The sequence below is a fragment of the Lissotriton vulgaris genome, chromosome 6 (assembly GCF_964263255.1).
Source record: "Lissotriton vulgaris chromosome 6, aLisVul1.2, whole genome shotgun sequence".
NCBI classification, from domain to species: Eukaryota; Metazoa; Chordata; class Amphibia; order Caudata; family Salamandridae; genus Lissotriton; species Lissotriton vulgaris.
In genome coordinates this window covers 205,575,852-205,591,885 of record NC_141694.1, presented here as the reverse complement: position 1 = coordinate 205,591,885, position 16,034 = coordinate 205,575,852, and the positions used below count along the sequence as shown (strand labels likewise).

Below are 16,034 nucleotides of genomic sequence, written 5' to 3'. Positions count from 1 at the left end.
ACTACAATAGGGTTCATTGATTGCGGCGTAGTAGTGTCCATCTGTCTCATATTAGAAGAGTTATTGACATAGAAGTCACAGGTCAGACATACACTACTTTGTAGCAGTTCACGGATGGGTCCCCATCTCCAATAGCCAGTAGGCTCACTAGGGTGGTGGATGTGGTCATTAACACCACAGCTGGGATCTTGACCAACATTACAGCTGATTTCAGGCTACAAGCCTTGTTGCGTTACAGAACAGGATGGTGTTAAACGTCACCTAGCAGATCGGGGTGGTGCTCGCCGCGTCATTGGCAGTAGTTGCTGTGTGTACATACTGGACCATGCTCCCAATGTATACGCTGCAATACAGAAGTTGCATAGGCTCGCATCTGATATCCACCAAGCGATTGGTACTTGGACACTTTCTGGTTGGTTCTGGGGCTTAGTAGCAACTTGGGGTGGAAGATCCTTATCTTTCTGATAGCAATTGCTGGTGTCATTTTCACATGTTGTCTACGCCTGCATTGCCTTCCTGCTTGCTGTACTTACTGTGTTAAAAAGTTAACACCTACTCCGAAGGCCCCGATACATGATGCTAAGTCCTTGGGCATTATGATGCAGGCTGTCCACGACCGCATGGCCATTGATGAGGGCATTTTTTAATATTATTAATGTGTGTCCCGGCATCTACTATTAGTCCTTTTATTTTGCCTGTAGCATTAAACAAAGTTTTTAGGAAATGCCAAAAGGAGGGTCTGTTGGATTGAGAAAATGCAACTAGCAGACTCCTTCTAGCATTTTGCGAGTTAAGTTAGCTGCACCATTTTGTACTCAACCGCAATTTTGTGTCATGATCGAAAAGAAGATTCTGTCTCATACTGTCTGCCTTGGAAGAAATCAGCCTTATTTGTTTCTCTTTATTACTCGAGGTTGTGTTTCGCTGCACTAATGAATAGCCAGTTCTTTAACTGAATGCCTTTCCCTGGGGTAGACCTGTTCCCACTCTCATAGAGTTGGGGCCCGGGCAGAATAACTTTAAAGCTGGGATAGCATGTGCCTGGTACCAGGAGTGTAGCTCATCCTTCTGTGCCTTCTTTGTTGACCTGCTCAAATTGGAAATTTCCAGTCTGGGCGAGTCCTGTTGGTTGTTGGAAATGTATGATATCTGATGTTATGTTGGTGAGAGTGAGTACCTCGGCAGCTATTTAAAGAGGCTGGTCAGAACGGACTCCGCTCGAGCGCATACTAATAAATAACTTTAGTTTGTCTTCTCTACTGCCTGACCGACTCCTAATTTTGTGGAAGGCTGAGAGGTGGTCGCGAGTGACCTGGGTGACCCTAGGTGGGGCACTTCCTTCAAGCAGTAGCCTGACTAGCTCAAATACCTTTGCAGTGGTTTCATAATGTGTTTGCTGCTAAATATATTTGAAAGTGAAAGAAACTGGCTTTTGCACCTTTATTTTTTCATTTTGTTTATACAATTCTTTACATTGGTTTCTCTTATGCTGCACTGTTATCAATGTGTGTTTGTTATTCCTGATATATATATATATATATATATATATATATATATATATATATATATATATGTGTATATATATATATATGTATGTATATATATATATATATATGTATGTATATATATATATATGTATGTATATATATATATATATATATAGTGAGCAAGGCAGGGAGCGGTGTCAGCGCCTCACTTGATTGAACGTGTGAATTGGTTTCAAATATATATATATATATATATATACACATATATATATATATATATATATATATATATATATATATATATATATATATATATATATATATTCCAACGTAAAGGTTACCCCCAAAAGACATCTTGATTTTTTTACATAAGGTACTTATTTAAAAGCCCCCCGTGCCGCCGGTGCGTCACTTTTTGTGACGCACCAGAAGGGCATTTTGGTGCGTGGCTTTTCCTGTCCTAGAAAATACGGCCCTTTTATGTGCAGCTCTTTGCGTGAACGGTGAGTTTTTTTGGGTGTTGCTCTGGGTGTTACCATCAACACCCATTGAACCTGACACATTTACAGATTTACGAGGAATCTTAACCTGGAAATGCATCTGAATGCTCCGCCTTCCCAGGGGAGGTGTGGGGAGGCGCAGAAAGGATAAATGTATTAATTTCTCCTTGAGTTTTTTCCTCTTTCCATAAGTGCTGCATTAAGCAGTACACATAGAACTAGGAAATCACCTCTGGTGATTGTTTATATGCCGGAGAGCGTTCCTTCCTGCACTAAAACAATCATGTAAACAAAATATGTTTTGCAAGTTCTATGTTTGCTTATGCATTTTAGATTGTTTATGTGCAGGAAGGGACACTTTCCTGCACATGAACAATCATCCCCGTGATGGAGGCATCCTTGCACCATGGTGCAAGGTTGCCTGAGTCGGCGCATAGCAACCAATAATGAGCCAGCGCTGGTGAAAGCACAGGGATGCAACGTATTGTTGTAAATATGTTGCATCTGTGTGCCTTGAAGGTGACTCACTGCAGCGCAGCCAATTGGCATGCTGCACTCACTGAGTCACTTTCATTGTACATTTGGCCCATAGTTATTTTTTAGTTTTTTGCAGTTTTAGCCCTCTTTTTGTGGTTTTTGGAATATCTTTATTAGAAACCATATTACACTGTATATACACCACTGCATGTGAACATCTGCTTGTAGAATGGGGTGGTTGGATGAGTGAGGAGGTGAATGCCAAAGGACAACAAAGAGTTGGAATTATAAAAAATGTAACGAGGAGGAGCGTATGCCTTCAAGAGTTTGTAGTAGGAGATGCCTAGGTTGATTGAAAGTCCAACGCTCACACAAACACAATCAAATTAAGAGCTCCATGCTTATATAATAGGCACATTAGTCTGGTCATGGCACAGGGCCCAGCCCTTTGGACAGCACTCAAAAGTAAGTGGAAATGCTTTCAAGAAGTGAGTGAAGCTTTACCCTATAAAGTTCATCATTGATCAATGAGGGAATTGGGTTATAAGTGAAAGTGCGAAATAAGTAGCAGTGAAAAACACATGGTCGCCATCTTGAGGATAAGTAGTCATTCTAGGGTACAACATTCAAAGGTATGTCACTGGCATACCAAATATTTCCACTAGACAACTTCACACCACACCACACAATTATGCGCCACACAATTGCACAACAAACAATTCCGATCTCTCCCTTGTACTTCCAACAACCCTGTAAGATCTCCCACACACACCCACTGCCACATCATCTCTCCCTCACACTGCCACTAAACCCTCTCATGTCACAATCCCACTACCCCCCTCATCCCTTCCTCACACTCTCTATCTCCTCTCTATACTGTCTGCTCACACATACTAAACACAGTGTCTTTCCCATGCCTTTCACGGTTTCCGTCCCTCAAACCCACGCTCTCTTCCTCTTCTTATGGTTTGTTCTGTATCCAAAGGTTCTCCCTCTTTATGTATCTGTCGCCTGCTCTCCCCTTCCTTCTTTCTTTCACCATGATACATAATTCCACTACAAATATTCACTCCAATCAACACAGTTCCACCCAACACAATTCCACAGCTAAAAATTCCAATACACCCCACATAGTTCCACTCAACACCACACACATCCACTACACCACAAACACCCAAACACATGGGCAAAAAGACATTGTCATTTACAACGCCAGTAGATCTAGCTGTTCCGAATGCGAGACCTATTGCTATGCAAATGCTTGCTATATATTCCAAACATTTTCCAAAACCTCATCCTGGAAAATGTGGGAAATTATTCTGGTCAAAGGATGTGAAGGTCAAGGGAATACAGCACTCAACATTAGTTGGGATAATAAAGTTTCCACATGCAGGAAAAAATAATTTCCCTGAAGAGAAAATAAACCTAATGATTTACAAAGTGTATTCAACCTCTGGGTGTAAATTGTACTTATTTCTTTAAGAGTATGACACATTGCATGTGGACCCTTTGTTTCACATGGTCCATAGATAAGTTTTAATTTTTTTTAAGCCAAGCATAATTTAAGCATAATTACTGGTAGTGAAGGTTACTGTCCCTTCGGGATTTACAGAACAAATAAAAAAAATATGATTAGTGTTGTCTGTATATAGAAAATTTTGTATTGCAACTTTTCCAGTTTGAAAATTTTTGCATCTAAAGTGCAATGTCTCTTTCTTAAGATCCTTCATCGCATTTAAAAAATATACTAGATATTTCTGGGTGATTAACAATGTATTTGTTATTGTTTTTAAGTGAAGGAAGTGTCAATGTCGATTACGTTATCTTCGCTGATCCGCTAAACCAGTCAAGCCTCGATGCTGCAAACACGAACATAGTAAACAATCTACGTGGAGAATTCACATTTCCACCTTCACCATTTGTCCGCTTCATATATGGTGAGTGAAACTGATGACATTATCACTAAAGGACTTTAGTACCATAAGTATAATGTGAAGTAAAAGGCAAAAAACGTAAATGTTCCACAAGACCAACGCTGATCAGTTTCATAAACAGTTTCGCACATTTTATAATTGATGCACCATCGTAGAGGCAATTCAACTTTTTCTGTTTTCTTTCCTCCCATACATCAACACAATGCGGTGCCCTCGGTTTCACCTGCTCCTGTGGGGCATATGGCTTTAGTACAAACTGACAAATATTCTGGAGAGCACCCACAGTTGGAGTAATTTCTTGCACAATGTCAGTTACATTATATATCACAGCCTCAGAGTTTACCAAATGAAGGAAGCCATGACTTGGGAACCACTCCTTATTTTGAACCAAAGCTCCTGGCTAGTAAATTATGACCAGACCTTTGCTCATTTTAACCCCTTCTGTGCTCCCGTCGGCCGTTGGCCATCACATGCCAACGGCCGACGCAGCCCCGCCCACTCCATGGAACGCCCGAACCTACGGCTAAATATTCGCTGCGGTAAATGGGTTAAGGCTATTTTGTTCAAGCAACAGTACACGCAGGGCGCCTTATACTCCGACAAGGTAATGAGGAACTAGTCTCGCATATTAGCTTATTCCAGAACTAGAAAGTAGAGGCTACCTGAACGAATGAAGCTGCCACAGCAGCTTTCTACCATGCATCAAGAGATGAGCACACAAAGTTTGAGTTTGTATTTATTGATTCGTCTACCTGAACCTTTCATGTAAAAGGTAATACCAATCATTAAAACCAATCTGAAAGGCATCTCTTATGTAAATCAGCCTACTGCAGCAATGACTTTAATGGATTTATCTATTGAGATTAATACTCAACACATTTTGAATAAAACTGAGAAAAGAGGGTATCCTTGAGATATGTGGAATCATGCACCAGCAGAGAACTCTAAAACCTGTGTTATTGGGTTCAGTTAGGATTGATATTTTACACAACACTCTGGAGGAGAAACAAAGAACTCTCCATGTATTATGAAAGAGCAATGCATGTTATCCATCAATGACCTTGCGTGACTAGAAAAAGATGAGTTTCTTCGTAGTTGACAGACTTAGGGCAAGCAAGAATTCAGGTGATCCACCTGGCTGTCAACATGAAGTCTCATTCCCACCTCCAAATACCACTCACTTTCTTGTCTTTGAATTGTGTTAATTCTGGAACCTCAGGCTGCTTTACGTACATTGCCTTTCGAAGGAATCGAGCCTTCCAACCAAGAAAAAACTGTCATGTAGAGAACAAAGTCTTTGATGGGCTGCGTCCTACTTCAGGAAAGGTGAAGAGAGAAACTCTTTCCATGTATATGGTCCCTATGAAAATGGACTAGGAGTAACTATTCTGCCTGATCCTATCAACTTAGCTACAGTCCCTGTTTTCATCTGTCTGCCTAGTTTAGGAGACACAACCCCTTGATCAAGTGACAATAACTTTCTATTATGTTCTCCTCAATGCAAAAAACACTGTTTCACATTGCACAGTTTAAAAGAGGTTCTGTAGTGAACCTGCTTTACTCTGAAACATGCCGTCAAGGAAGAGCAGTGACCGGAAATCAATTTGGAAATTCCCCCTTTCAAGCACATCTTTGGAGATTTCATGGATGTCTCCTGCAAAAAAGGAGAAGCCACTTTTCCCCATATACAATTCAAGTATGTAATTAATTTGGGGAGTGGTGCTAAAATCCCTAATGTACGAATTTATCTATTGACAGCCCCAAAAAAAGATTTATTAAAGGGATACCTCAAAGAAGATCTCAGGAAAGGATTCATCTGCCATTCTACTTCCTCAGGGTGGACACCCATCTTTTTCATACCAAAAGCCAACGTCGAGTACAGACCGTGTATTGTTTATCAAGAGCTTAACATAATTCCCATTCAGAGCTATTATCAGCTGCATCTTACTTTGGTATTGCTTGACCAGATAAAAGCAGTAAATATCTTTTCCAAACTTTTATTGAGAAGAGTGTATAACTTGGTCCACAAATATCAGTGTGATGAATTAACGTCCTCTTTGAAACTACAATATGACCACTACCTTGTGATGTGCTTATGTCTTTGCAGTACCCCCACAGCCTTCCAACATTTTGTTAATGATATATTCGGAGATTTGCTGGATGCTTTCTTAGTGGAAATTGTTTGATACTGCATTCTTTTCCGAGAACCTTTAAGATCATTAGGCCCTTTTGTGAGAGGTTTTATCAAGGCTTTTGTACCATCATATACAAAACATTCTGAGAACCTTTTCGGGGATCCTTATTTGTGGGACCAGCATGGACCAATATTACATGAAGGTAGTCTTCTGTGAGTGGCGTATACCAACTACTATCCACATCTCATGAGAGAAGTTTCCTCAGAAATGAATTACATCAAATAGCTCATCTTGAGCCTAAACCTTTCTATAGGGCCAAGATGCAGGATCATACTTTCCAGGGAATTTACTTTTGCACCTATTTGCATCATCCTAATGTGAGTTTGCCTTTCATAGTAGAAACGGATGTCTCTTCGTTTGCGATCAGAGAAGCACTGTCACAGTGTGATCCCTTCACAGAGATCATAAATCCTGATGTTTTCTATTCTCAAATGCCGTATAATGAAGAAAGCAATTATACTTGTTATGATGAAAAAAGCTGCCAACCAAGGAAGTATCCTCCATGTGGCAAAGTTGTCTGAAAGTGGCAAAGCGTCAGGTCGCAGTTTGGAACAAGCTTAATAATGCACAGTATCTGATCTCTGAGAAATGCACCAGTGATAGAGTTTCCTGTGGAAATTATTATTTTTTTGTTTGCATGCCTTGATCACCTATTGGCCCAGTAACAGAGATGGGAAAACTGATTCTTTAGCGGACGCTTTATCTAGACAAGGGAAAGATATTGAAGAACCAACACCAGTGGGAATTATTCTTTTCATTATTTCAGCAAATTATCCTTTCACTTGGTTATTTGAGGATGATCTTAGGGCTCAGAAAACCATCAATGAGAGACAGTGGCTGTCTAAAGATCCTCAAAACTGGCAATCAAAAGGGGAACTGCTATTGGAGAACAATATACGGATTTCCAAAGACACAAGATTGAAGGTGGTGCCATGACTGTCTAGTGGCTGTTCCAGAACAGAGAAAGATTAAGGAACTGGTAGAGAGACATCCCTGCTGGCATGTGCAGGCAAATGTGCAGAAAACGTGATTTGTGCTCTGGCTAATACACTGTACATGAAACCTGCTGATTTACTGCATCCTCATCTTCCCACTCTGTCAACCATGGGACAATGATCTTAGTGGACTTAGGTTGCCGAAGCCCCTCACTATGACAGTTACAAAACTCTCTGGTAGTAGTGGACATTTTACTAAGTCATCCCTCTGAAATGTCTCCCCAGAGTTGGAATCATGGGAATCATATTCTTCTGTTCATGCTCCGATCTAGTTGCAACCTTCCATAAGAAATTGTTGCTCAAACCCTGGCTAATCCCGGATTTGGGGAGAAGCTGGGAGGTTTCTTCAGGAGGTGGGATATTGTTAGGTCTCAAATTAACATAAATAAAGGAACAAGAGTTTAAATCCAACAATTCGCCCATTAAAGCATCACAAATTCCATTACAGGCCTGCAACCTGGTCTGCTGTGGAGCTCATTACAGTATACATATTCTGAACAAACAAATGGCATTGGCGGGCCATTTCATAACTGTTTTTCCATTTATCGTCCTAACAGATCTCAGAAAACTAAAATTACCAACTCATTTTATAGTCTGATTAACCTACGACAGGAAGCTCCACAAATGTACTGATCGGGCTTCTAGTCACATTAATCTTTACCTTGAACCACTTAGTGTTATTCACCGGATAAGACATTTTGTATCACCAATATGCTGATGATAATGATGACACACCGTTTTATCTCACATCACACTTTTCTCTCATGTCCTTCTAATCATTCAGTTTTGCAGGACTCTTATCGTAGTGTTTTCTAAGTATTCCAAATTCCCACAGTATGCTTGGTGAGGTCCTTTATTATTGTTGAATGCAACTTGGTGAATGCTGATACCTATGAATGTTAAGGTATCCCACTAGCCAAGAGACAATCTCAGAGTGCTATGAATGCTGGTTTCCACTTAAAATAATTCTGGGGATCAGACAATTCATCCCTGAGTTGTATATTAAGCTAACAGTTCGCTAGTATGTTCTCTCGAGACATGACTGCTGCAGTTCCTTTTTATTCAGTCTGTCAACTGTACTTCTCGTTCCACCAAAAGCCTTTTCTACATGTGGATGCTTCTTTTGTTACCGAAGCCAACATTTATGACCATCTCACCCGTGTTCTATAAATGTTTCATTGTCATCCTATTGTAGTTAGAGTAATTTAATGAAACATGGTATAATATTGATAAAGCCTTAAACATGAGAAGCCCCATCTAGTTGTTGGGAATTAAACATTTCTGGAGACTAATTCTCTCTGCATAGTGCAGAACCACTTTTACAGGAAGCCCTGAAACAATAAAGAGAGTGCATCTTGGCCAGACCTTTTGTGGCTGGGCAACCAACATGTGGAGCTCAATCCCTTCTGTTTTCTGCAGCACTAATTCTAATATTTCCAGGAAAGTGTTTTCTGTTTGAAAGACCTTTCCCAATTGGGCACACTAATTGCGCATTGATCTTCACTTTCTTCTTAACTTTTGGCTGTATCCTTTCTGACCCACTTATTTTTCTCCTTCTCTCTTGAAAATTTGTTCTTGCCCTCCCTTATACTAACCAATGGTCATCTGATCTCCATTTCTCTGCTCTGGTATACTCACCAACTCCAAAAATGCTTATTACAATATCTTCTTGACTTGATGTCCATTAAGCTTCACTTTCCCATTATTTGCACAAGTATACCACTTACTATTATTAAAAATGTGTCTTGTTTCTTCTATCTTTATTTCAATTATCTTTAGTTGTCGTCATTTTTGTTTATTACATTTCTAAGTGGTAATACCAGATGTTTGATATGCTATATTTGTAAATGTTTGGTTTTATTTTTTCTACTTCTCTCCTATTTATCCACATTGGTGCTCTTGTTTGATTGTTATGTTGTAAATTTCTCCAATGCCTGTGGGACATACTGCATAAATAAATACATCTCTCCCTTGATCTATTTTCCAAGCCTTTGCCCTTATATTAAGATCAAGAGAATAAAGTGATATTTGAATTTTGCTGCTAATGATGAGCTTGATTCATGAACATTTTTGCGGACCAACTTTCTGTTTGAAACAGTCATCCGCAGGTGTAAATAGCAAGTTCATAATTCACAAAACCAAGAGCTGCAGGCATTAACATGCCCCAACTTCATACAGTGGATTTTCACAGTACATAGATGTTCCCAGCAGAGCAGTAATGGGTGGCCTTTTAAAAGATGGTAAACACTTTTAAAGTCATAGGGCCATATGCATCAACACATTTTCCCATAGACACAGAATGGGCAAAACCCTTTGATGCATCTGGCCATAGAGTCTTGGATACTCACAAACGCTCCTAAAGATTGTCACACCCACTTTATTTACATTATGTACATTACGGAGAAGGTAAGCACAAACTAATATTTCATGAGGATACCGGAGAAGGAACTTCCTTACAGGAAAAGGTACTCTGCCTGTGGAGAAAAATAAATGTGGTCAATGCAAATCATAAAATGAAATTTATAATTAGTAGATATCCATGTTACTCTCTGCTTTGTCCATTATGTTGTCCAATACTGTCTCCATTTCCTTGATGAGGCATACCTTTTTTCTGACATGATATGTTTTTTCCTTAATTTATAGATCAAACTTATTTTACAACATCGCCAAACATAGCTTTTCTAGGAGATAACTTGACGCTAACATGCAGCACCAAATCCAACTCCACCTCTGTCAGTTGGACTCAGAATGGAGCTCCTGTCAAGATAAGCGCTACCAACACAATCAAAGATGGCATGTCACAATCAGTTCTGGTAATTCCAAACATCACTACTTCACATGCAGGTACACCATTTTCATTATGACCTGACCACCTCTTTGTTTTGAAAGGGCTCTTTTATGGATGTTGGCAATAAATCTTTGTTACAAACAAATGATAAAAGTTATCTTTCAGTTCAATTGCTAATTAAAGATTACACATTTAAAGCATGTCACCCTGTCACATAAAGTAATGGTACTTGGGGCGGAAGACCCTGACAACCTCGAGAGTGGCCATGAATTTATATTTGTAGCTATGGCAGTCTTGCGGCTATGCCTAGCCTCTGCTTGGCTTGACATGCTACCACGCTCTTTTCAACAGTGGCTAGCCAGACTTCTAGCTGTGCATAATATTGAGATAGCTATATACAAGCAGAAAGGCAGATTGTGACGTAAAAGAGGTAAGAAAATCTGGATCCCTCTTATACAATGGCGAGATGAACAAAACTAATCACCATTACCAATGCTGTTATGTATAATACCGAGATAGCTTTATATAAGGCGAAAGGCAGATCGCGATCCTAAGGGGTATGAAAACCTGGATTTTTCTTACACAATGATGAGATGTATAAAACAAAACTGATAATTATTAATGTTGTTATCTATGTATGTTATAGATTTTGTTGTTTTTCCGTGATATTGGGAATATTTTTTTTTTTAAATGTCTATGATGATTATGTATGTATGACAAGAATAATGTAAAACACATGATGCTAATGTGTAGAATGCTTACCTGTCCGGGGGAGGAGGGGGGTAATATATATATATATATATATATATATATATATATATATATATATATATATATATATATATATATATATATATATATATATATATATATATATATATATATATGTTAAAAAACAATAAAAACATTAAAAAAAATAAAGCATGTTCGGAATTTAACTTTATGCTTTCATTTTGAATAATTACTTGGGTTACCGGTTTGAAAGTGTTTTATCAAACTCTGGGGCATATTACCAACAACTAGCGATAATTATCGCTATGTTGGTTTAGCGGGAATATTTTTATGGCCGAGCTGCGGCGATTTGTATCGCTTAGGAATCTTGCTATTATCAAGGTTTATCTCCTAAGCAATAAAAATCGGCCAAAATGCATGAATATCGCTGAAAAGTCAGCAATATTCATGCATTACCTAGCTAATGCTCTTAGCCATGTTATCCACCTACCATTGGATAACATGGCTAAGAACTGCTCAGGGGCAGGTGTTAGCTTTTGGAGATATTCGCGCTTAGCGCGAATATCTCCAAAAGTTGGTAATAGGAGATAGCGATGTTAGCGACTGTTTCCAGTCGCTAACATCTTGGCACGCCCACTTTGCATGTCATTAGTGATAAATATCACTGACATGCAAAGCGGGGCCCAAGATGGTCGCTATCTCCTACTAGCTGTCGCTAACTGGTGTTAGCGACAGCTAGGTAATAGGGAGATAATTTTATCTCCGCTTTCTTGGCTTTTAAAGCCAAAAAAGTGGAGATAAACCCCCTTGATATTATGCCCCTCTGTTTCTACAGTTTTTAGGTCATACTACAAACAGCTTTAGTTGCCTGAAATACCATGCTATCGATTCTTCATAAAAGTCGGTAAAAAGCAGTACCAGAGTAGTCTTGGAGTAGCCAATGACTTTATAGGTTTATTTTAGAATATCGTTGCTTGAATTGTCAATCTATCAGAAAACTTAAATACCTGAGAAAAACCAGTTCACAGACCTTCGTTCTCACCACCACATCCTCTCCAATATGTCTTCAAACATTGTCATTGATTTCAAGAGGCTCGTCCCACCTCTAGTTTTTTTGCCATCATGGCGTACATAAGCAACACCATAAATACATTTTAGGCATTCCTCTTTAACAGTTTCTGAGGAATTTTTTCTTAGTCTTCGAGTGTGAACTTTCTGTTGTGAGATTTCGATTAATATTTAAGAAAAATCATGTAATTATGTTGGTCCCTCACTATTGATGATATTTTGTAATATATTGGAACTACTAGTACATGATCCTAACAAGAGGGCCGCTCAAAAGATACACTGTGGTACTACTTCTTGATTTCAGAAATTCTCTTTATTCAATGCTGCTGATAAATACTTAATCTGCACTCCACAGAATCGACACAGATCAACAACCTAGACTGCAAAATACACTTCTTAGCATATGGCCGCTACTCCATTGTTGCACTGCAGAAAAGGAGCATGCACTCCTGAGGGCCTTCTCCTACTCTCTGGTACTCTGTAGACTATTCTCATACAATTATTTTAAGGTGTCACCTACTGGCAACCTTGCAATCTGTTGTTTAGTTTTAATTCTAGTGACTCCATTTTACTTAAAATTAAAGGTACCATTTCATCAACACACTAACGATCTTTCTCTTCCCAGCACTTTTAACCATACTCTGTTCTTACATCCCTCGGTCCTATGGTTTTTTCTAGATCTACTATGCTGCACTGGCACTACTTTTTTCTGCACTGAAGAGGTATGTCACGCACCCTGCCACCAGTTTAAGTTTATTTTATTTTTGCATAGTTTAATAAAACCATTGCAATAACACTACAAAATTCTTAAAACATCTTTATTAAAACCAATTAAAAGTCAAAGATGGAAAATTAATTGCAGTTTAAAATCACAGTTAGGTTGTGCTATTTAAGTAAAGTCCATGGGTCGCTGGATGCTATGATGTGCTTGTCTCAGGTTATCTTTATTGCAGCCCTGTTGCCCATTTGTCAGATCAAATTGTCTCTGCTTATTGCAAGATTTGTCCCTCTACTGCTGGTGGGCATCCTTGATGATGTTCGGCTAAGTCCTTTTACCCGTCTGCTAGTCAGCTTTGCGGCGGTGGGCTTTGTGGAGCATTTCTTGGTGTTTTTGGCATCATTTGTTCAGCTATCGTCAGGAATTTTACCAATCTGCAGTTTAGTTGAATATTTACTGGGTTTAAGCAGGCCAGCACTGCTTACCTTCTAGTGCAGATACCTTTCTGTTTAAGAGGTTCTTTTAGGAACTGTTGCCGCGCTTGGTGCAGTTCTTCGCATAGGCAAATTAAATGAAGAATATCGCCATTATTGATGTTGCACAGCCTGCAAGTATTTTGTCCTTTTATCCTCAGCCATGGTGGTAGATGCTGGGTGCATGGTAGTATCCCCAGTCTGTACCTTAGGAAGTTCATTTGTATGGCCCTAGGATAGCCCTGATTAACGTATAGTTGTGGGGCAAGTTATTTTTAGGATTTGTGGGTCATCCAGCCATGAGATCTTTTCAAAAGCTAGCCTTGTCCTCCAATAAGGAGATTCGTTTATGTTTTTCTAGACTAATTTTTTTTAAGTTGAGGTAGCCAAGTTGCTCATCCAAAAGTCCAGAGAGCTTGGTAGATTCCAAGGCTAACTGAAGGTGGTTTCTGGCCTGAGAGAACTCCCTGTGTTGTATAGCGTGCCACAACAGAGAGTTTCTCATGTTTGTTGTGGCACTTCTTATCTTATGCCAACAGATGATGTATGCACCATACCTGGCTAAGACTTGTTGTTGAAGGCCAAACTCCAAGCTTATTTGAGCAAGTGATGTATAGAGCAGAAGGCAGAACATAGTTCTGTAAGCTTTAACCCACGTACTATCAAGCTCCTTAGCGTCACTTCCCTGCCTCGCCTCGCTGCCATAAGGTATCGAGGGGAGAAGTTTGTCCTGAACTACCTTCAATAGCGGGGTCAGAGTTGGTCCCATCAATTGGTTTGCAAGAATGTTGATTGTCAGGGCAGTCAACAGATCTTTCCTACTTATTTCCTCATTCTGGCGCCCAAACGACCCTTCCTTGTCTAATATGACTCCTAGGTACTTATACTCACAAGCTGGGTCAATTTTAGTGCTGCCAAGGAACCAGTTCTTCTGTGTGTTCTTTTAATTATTTATTGACATTGTCCTTGTCTTGCTCAGGTTTATTTCTTAAGTTGTTTTCTGTTGCATATTTCTGCATTTCCATTAATAGGTGTTGAAGACCTACGTGAGTGTGACTGAGCAGAACTACGTCATCTGCGTACAAGAGATGGTTAAAGTTCTCCCTCCCATCCTTGGAGAGTGGGATTTACAGGCGTCAAGCACCTTTGGAAGGTCAGCTATGAATAAATTAAACAGGGTTGGTGCAAGCACACAACCCAGTTTCAGTCCTTTTGTTGTTGGTACTTTTGAGGAGAGGTGGGTGCCACCGCCTAGTTTCACCTGCACCCAAGTGTCCGTGTGTAGAAGCATCAGCATGTTTAAGGTAGTCTGTGGAATGCCCCACCACGCCAGTTTCCCCTCAGTCAACCTCTCTCGACATTGTCAAAGGCAGCAATGAAGTCAATGTAACACAGGTGTAGAGGTAACTTGGAAGCTGTTGCTGCATCAAATATTAGAGAGATTGCAAGGATATTTGTAGATGTGCTAGTCATTTTGCAGAAACCGGTCTGATTCAGCAGTATTATCTGGTTCGTCTCAGCCCAGAGTGTGAGCTCCTCTAATATGGTGCCCGCAAAATATTTCGCTTCATTATCAATCAGAGCCACTAGGCGGTAGTTGTTGGGCTCTGCCTTGTCCCCTTTTTTGTGAATTAGGACTATTGTCGAGCCCCTCCAAGATTCTGGTATTCTGTTTAGCAGCCTAATTTCCAGAAAGAGAGGTTGTGGGATATCCGTCCAATATTCCACTCTTCGCTTTGAATGGGGCAGGTGGCATGTCATTCGGTCCCGGGGCTTCTTCTTTCCTCCCTTTGGCGATCTGCTTTTTAATTAAGAGTGACAGCGGGCAGCTCGCTACGGTTGATTGTTTGATTCCTGTGGCTGGGTACTCCTGCTCCCTTATCTCAGGTACACTTGCTTCAGCTTGTCCCTCTGGAATCTAGCTGTTGACCGTTTGAGCTCCTGCGTTTTCTGTATAGGTATTAAAGTGACAGGTAAGATATTTTATCCAATTTGCTTCTGAAATGAGAGACCCTATGCCCTTAAATTATGGGCACATGATCCCATTCACAGTTTTCCAGAAGCGGGCACTGTCGTATAGGAGTTTTGCCCAGGTTTCCTTCTCGCAATCTCTCTTGATGTTCCATTTCAATCTTTTTAGCGCTGCCCTTTGATGATTCAGGGATGCTCGTGCACTAATGTTCCATGGGGATCTTCTCAGCTTACGCAGAATCAAGTTTATTTATCTTTTGAGTCACTTGAGCTGCACTCTCTGCTCGTTCTGTATTGTAGTTTTTTCATATTTTTTCCAAAAGTTGTCTTTTGTCGGGAGAGAATCTGCAAGCTTTTCTAGCAGTATGGTTGTAAAATGTCCCCAGTAAGCGATTTGATCATTTGTGCTGGAAGCTTGCGAATTAAAATGTTGCATTGCAGCTTCAGCCTGCAAGTTCGAGTTGTTTGTCATGCATTTGATCCTTTTTAGGTTTAAGGTGTGAATAGGCCTCAGGGATATGTCTGGCCTGATTGAACTAGGTACAGTAGTTGTTAGTTGAATTTCCTGGGGGCGATGGTCACTGTCAATTTGTCCCCCATTCTGAACCCAAGGATATATGGGAACAGTGCAAGGCTTGCAAAGGTGTAATCCAATATAGAGCTTGTTGTCGTAGAGTAAAACGATTCGACTGGAGG

General features: G+C 39.9%; 1 protein-coding gene across 1 annotated transcript in view; it reads left to right on the top strand.

The window, feature by feature from the left end:
- Positions 1–16,034, top strand: part of LOC147707026 (uncharacterized) — a 686,292-nt gene that overhangs the window by 190,377 nt on the left and 479,881 nt on the right. Inside the window, exons 7-8 of the mRNA XM_086925617.1 lie at positions 4,259–4,401; positions 10,232–10,432. Coding sequence (XP_086781743.1) covers positions 4,259–4,401; positions 10,232–10,432 — 344 coding nt within the window. The remainder of the gene's footprint in view (positions 1–4,258; positions 4,402–10,231; positions 10,433–16,034) is intronic.